General features: G+C 43.6%; 1 protein-coding gene across 2 annotated transcripts in view; it reads right to left on the bottom strand.

Annotated features, from left to right (window-relative positions):
- Positions 1-5,722, bottom strand: part of Ak9 (adenylate kinase 9) — a 108,893-nt gene that overhangs the window by 25,889 nt on the left and 77,282 nt on the right. Inside the window, exons 27-28 of one of the 2 annotated variants that reach the window (XM_026787467.1) lie at positions 2,817-3,036; positions 1,680-1,745 (exon numbers count right to left, since the gene is read on the bottom strand). In XM_026787467.1, coding sequence (XP_026643268.1) covers positions 1,680-1,745; positions 2,817-3,036 — 286 coding nt within the window. Of the gene's footprint in view, positions 1-1,679; positions 1,746-2,816; positions 3,037-5,722 lie in introns of those variants that run through there. The other variant, XR_003378370.1, reaches the window with a different exon arrangement.

Genomic DNA, 5,722 nt, shown 5'->3' with positions numbered 1-5,722 from the left:
CAGCTCACAATTCTACAAGATTTTCAAAGAACTAATACCAATACTCCTAAAATTATTCCACACAATAGAAACAGCAGGAACATTGCCAAACTCTTTTTATGAGGCTACAATTACCCTGATACCCAAACCACAGAAAGACATTACTAAGAAAGAGAATTGCAGACCAATCTCACTCGTGAACATTGATGCAAAAATATTAAATAAAATAGAATCCAAGAACACATCAGAACCATCATCCACCATGACCAAGTCGGCTTCATCCCAGAGATGTAGGGATGGTTCAACATATGAAAATCTGTCAACATAACCCACCATATGAACAAACTGAAAAATAAAAAACACATGATCATCTCATTAGATACTGAAAAAGCTTTTGAAAAAATACAGCATCCCTTCATGATAAAGGTCTTGGAGAGAGCAGGGATACAAGGAACATACCTAAACATAACAAAGGCAATATACAGCAAGCCAATAGCCAACATCAGACTAAATGGAGAGAAACTCCCAGCGATTCTACTGAAATCAGGAACAAGACAAGGTTGTCCACTCTCTCCATATCTAGTCAATATAGTTTTTGAGGTCCTAGCTAGAGCAATAAGATACAAAAGTAAATCAAGGGGATACAAATCAGAAAAGAAGTCAAACTCTCACTGTTTCCTGATGATATGATGGTTTACATAAGCAATCCCAAAGAGTCTACCAAGGAACTTCTATGACTCATAAACACTTTCAGTAATGTAGCAGGATACAAGATTAACTAAAAAGAAAATCAGTAGTCCTCCTGTACACAGATGATAAAAGGGCTGGGGAAGAAATCAGAGAAACAACACCCTTCACAATAGCCACAAAATGACCCAGCTGGGGTGCAAGCATTCAAATACACGAGGCTGTGGGGGACACTTCACACTCAAACCCTAACACTGTGTATAACCCTTAAGTGGTTTAGCTGCACCGGGGTCAGCTAGGTTAATGTGCGAATAACTGTTCCCAAGATAAAACAAAGCCATTGGTCCCCACTGTCTGACTGCGATGATTCAGACTCTCCATCTCATTTCATATCCGGAGACAACCAACGCTTCAGTTCCACGTCAGCCTTATAGGCTCCATCCAGCCCCACTCCTGTGTCTTCGGCCTGTCTCTGTGGTGGTAGCTGCAAGTGTGAAAACGAGACGAAAATCCCAAAGATGAAAACGCACTGTGTATTTTGTACGGGAATACCTCAGGGTCTTTAGTGGTTTCTTTGACTATGTGCTCATGCCAGGTGTGGAGGCATATGCTTTTAATCACCAAACTTAGGAGGCAGAGGCAGGAGGATTTCTGTGAGTTCAAGTCTAGCCTCTTCTACATAGCAAGCTCCAAGACAGCCAGGGAGACATAGAGAGACTGTCCCAAAACAAAACAAAACAAAACAGCATTTTGATTATAAGGTTAATTAAAAGGTAATTTAAAATAGCATATACCATGACAAAAATAAAAGAATCAAAAGTACGTGTTGTCTCACTACTCCTCTGTGAACTCTGTTAGTTTTTGTAGACTTTTGAAACGCATCCTTTTGTGTTTTTCAACTGTTGAGATCATAGTGTTATGCTTAGTTTTTGTAGACTTTTGAAACGCATCCTTTTGTGTTTTTCAACTGTTGAGATCATAGTGTTATGCTTAAAAAAAAAAAATCTACTTACGTCCCCTCTCCTCTTTCTGTCCCTCTCTGAGATAAGTTCAGCTCTTCTCTTAGCAACCATATCGTCCTGTCAAAGAAACATTTCCAAGTTTACAACAACGACAACAAAAATGATAAAGTCACTCATTAGGTATCGCTGTACCTTCTCGAGCTGGGGCTAATACGTGGTAGAAGGGTACCGACACTCTCAGGAAAACAAGCGGAGGCGATTGTCAAAATACATTCATGTCCTTCTGGGCTATCTCCCTCTCAAGGGGTAAACACCCCACAGGTTCGCTCACTCTAGCCTTGAGCTCCTTCTTTAGACGTATTGTACATTGCTTCTTTGGGATGGGGGTGGCATTGGATTTCACAGAAATTCTTTTCTTTACCGTGAAGACGCATCTTTGAAAACACAGCTGCACCTCTAAGGAAAGCACATGCCTGTTGGATATGGCCAGAGGGAGGGAGGATGACCATGCCCTGTTTTCAGGGCCCTCCAACCTAACACAGTGAATCTGTCCACATGCCCTTGTGGTTTTGGTGCTGGTTGGCTCAGGACTCCCTGAGGTTTAACTAACTATAGTGTGCCTGCCAGAAGCGGGCACTACCTTGGGCATTCTTCTCAAAATACAATATCAAGTCAGGCAGGCAGTGCCACCGACTTAAGGGTGAGCTAACAGGAACCCTGAGGGATCTCTGCGATGTCACTCAGGGCATTCCCTAGGAGGAAATCCGGAAGCGGCTGGTGCGGCTGCTGCAGCGAAGGGCTTACATTTACTGCAGTCAAAACAATACCATCGGGAAATGGGTATGGGACAGGACTGGACATCCAGACCCTCATGGTATGACTTGATTCAGACAGACTGGCCTGCGAGCGGCTGGAAGGGTGAGCTGGAGTACAGAGACCAACCCAGGAAACCACAGGTGGGTCAGCAGGAGCGCGCTGTGAACCCAAAGACCCCCAAATCGGGAGAGGTGCAGTGGTGGGTGGGAGCTCGGGCACCACCTGCCAAGATCCGCCGCCTTCCAGCTCTCTACGGCACTTGCTGCCTCTGCCATGGCCTTCAGCCTGCTCCTGTGCCTGATGGAGGAAGGCCTGGACACCACGAGTTTGGAAAGAGAATCGTATTCCCATGTATTTGTATTGGATATGTACCCTGATTTTTGTCTTCAAGTCTTTGATGAGTTTTTTCCGTTCTGATTTTTTGCGCTGTTTCGTTTTCCACTTCTGAACTTGTGCAGGAAGGAGCCGGTCAAAGATGTCTTGATCTTCTACTTGTATTACAACAGCGGCATCTGGGAAAAAGCCACGCTCTCCTAGAAACTGGGCCTCCTCCGGGTACCGCGGGAAACCATCCAGGATGAAGCCAGTGGAGCTGGGTGGAAATTTGCACAAATTGCTTAAAACATAGATATTCCAGGTAGGACACACTCAAAAGACAGACATCCCCATGTTTCTCTAATATTCAGAACTATCTTTCTATCAGCTACCTTGCTACCAGTTTCTATGTGACATCTACGACATGAAAACAGAGGAACTAGTCTGTGAGAGGAAAGGAACCAGTGGGAGGCGGCAGGGTAACAGAGAGGATGACGACGTGGTGCTGTGAGCAACAGATAATTATATGTATGTACGAAGGTGTTATAACAAGTTTGTTATTTTGTATGGTAACTTCAAAACTCAAATATGTAAATATTACACTGTAGATCTATTTATACTATGTGTTGGTGGAAAGGCCAAAAAGTCTTGGGCACACAAGTGAGCACTGGAGAAGTTGGGAAAGTTAAGCTTGCAGATGCTTCAGAGGAAAGGGGTGTTTAGCTTGTTCCTCCTGGAAGGCAGGGGATAGGTGTAGTTCATAGCCTGCCATCCTTTGCTGTCTGAGGAGCCAGGACTGCCCATAGCTTCCAGAATTCCTATTTCCCTTATCCCAGACCCTTCCTCCTAAAGCCAAGGGCACTACTTCTGTGTCATGAGACTCAGGCACCTCGTACACTTTACAGTAGCCCAGGTGACTTCCGGGTTATCTTAGGGCCAGACATGGTGTCGTTCTGCTTGGACCCTAATCTTGAACTCTGTTTCTCAGTCAGTAGAGCCCATGTTAGGGATGAAGTCACAGTACTCTGTGAAGAGCTTCAATGTAAATGTATCTTAAGCTTTGTTGTACTTACAGAGCAGAGTTAATTGTTAACTGAAAACTTTTTCTCAAAATTGTACTATGCTTAAATATGGCCATAAATAAATAAATAAATAAATGCAAGCTGATGTCAGACTCCAAGAAGTCTTGGCTCAGCACCAGCTACCAGAAAAGGGCTGAACCGAGCTTCTTTCTTGTCTCTTTACAGATATTTTCCCTGTTTGCTGTAGAGTCAGCAAGGACCCTTCACATATTATCTCTGCATCTGCTATAGATTTTAACATGTGTTGATGAATCTTGACTTTATCAGACGTATAATATTGTAAGACAAGGTCTCATAACCCTGGCTGGCCTGGAACCTGCTATGTAGACCAGGCTGACCTCAAATTCACAAAGACCACCTGTCTCTGCCTCCTGAGCACAGAGATTAAAGGTGTGTGCCAGTTTCAGGCTTGAGGAAATTCTTAGGTGGCCAGGATAAACAGGTATGTAAAATAGCTATACAAATCAGACATTTAGAGACAGTAAACCTATTTTAAAACAATTCTTTGGCATGTATGCAATTTTACCATTTGTTAAAAATTTATGTTCAAGAGGTGAGTATATATATATATATTTTTTTTTCCAAGATGTATAAAATTGGATTAAAATAAGATTTGTGCTTGTATTATAAAAGTTGCAGGTAGCAACCGGTTGATAATTATTAACTGGAAGTTCACAAAGAGTTATAGAAAAGAAAGTAAGTTTCTGCTGGGGAGAAGTGCCCAGCCTAGTAAGTGATCACTTGACTAGCCTCAACACGTGTCCTGCCATGAGGCAGTTCACACACTCCTCCAGGTCTCCTGGTCGCCAACAGTAACTTCTGAGGCATATTCTGCCTCAGGTGACAGAACTTTTAGGGTCATGAGGATAACCAGAAGGCCAATGGATTTCAATCTTATAAAAAAATCTTATATAAAAGGTACTTATAAAGCAGCCTTTGAGGACTTGGCTTCGAGTTCCTGTTGAGAGGTCAGTGTTGATCTGCCTTTGAGTGAGCTTGTTGGCCTTATTTGTCCAAAAATGTCTACTGTATTTACACATTCATGTGCTTTCTTCTCAATAAAATGATACGCTTATAAACATCAGACTGTTTCAATCTTCACAGTTCATTCTCAAATGCTAATTGTTCTTTCTTATTAGGTAGGCAATCTTCTCTAAATTGGCCATGCTGGTCATCTCTTTCCTCAGCGATGCCTTCCATCTAGTCTCTTCTAGGAGGAACCCACTTCTTGCCTGGTGTCCTGGTGTCACTTTGACAAGAACTCCCAAGTCCTTACCGCTACATAAAAACTCTTCTGAGTTTTAATTCAGAAGTGTCGAAGCCCTGCTTTGACTTTCTAATGAAGGAAAGCTCTGTGGGTTACACTGTCAACAACCATGATCACCCTCATCGCTCCAACCCTCTCTTCGCCAGATTCAGCAACACAAGATGCCTCGAGTTTCTTCTCCACCTCCCTCCCGCTGTCCTGTGTGAGCCAAGGCTGGGCACCTCTGTGCTTTCATTGCTGCCATCTGCCTTAGTTTAGCACTCAGTAGCTCTTCTAGGATTAATCTAATAGACTGTTGCGGGAGGTCCTTCCGCTCCTCCAGCCTATAGCCGCTGAGATACCAGCCCATTGGAGCATGGTCTCTCTCCCTTTAAAAAAGCGGCCACTTCCTTCTCCTCTTCTCTTCACTTCCTGCTCCGCCGGTAACTAGACTCCCTTCCTGGTTGCGCAGAGGGCTGACTGTGATCTGTAAGTTTTTTCCCCTTTAAATAAATACTACCCTATTAATCATAATTCCAAACTGCTGTGGCATTGTTTGTGACTTACGCCTTCACTTGGCGCCCAACGTTTGGTTGGTTTTAGGACCTCTCCTTCCCCCGCTCGGCTGCCGGCCG

Source organism: Microtus ochrogaster, linkage group LG9 (assembly GCF_000317375.1).
Source record: "Microtus ochrogaster isolate Prairie Vole_2 linkage group LG9, MicOch1.0, whole genome shotgun sequence".
In the NCBI taxonomy this organism is placed as follows: Eukaryota; Metazoa; Chordata; class Mammalia; order Rodentia; family Cricetidae; genus Microtus; species Microtus ochrogaster.
The sequence above is the reverse complement of the archived record's forward strand: the minus strand, read 5'-3'. Positions and strand labels throughout refer to the sequence as shown.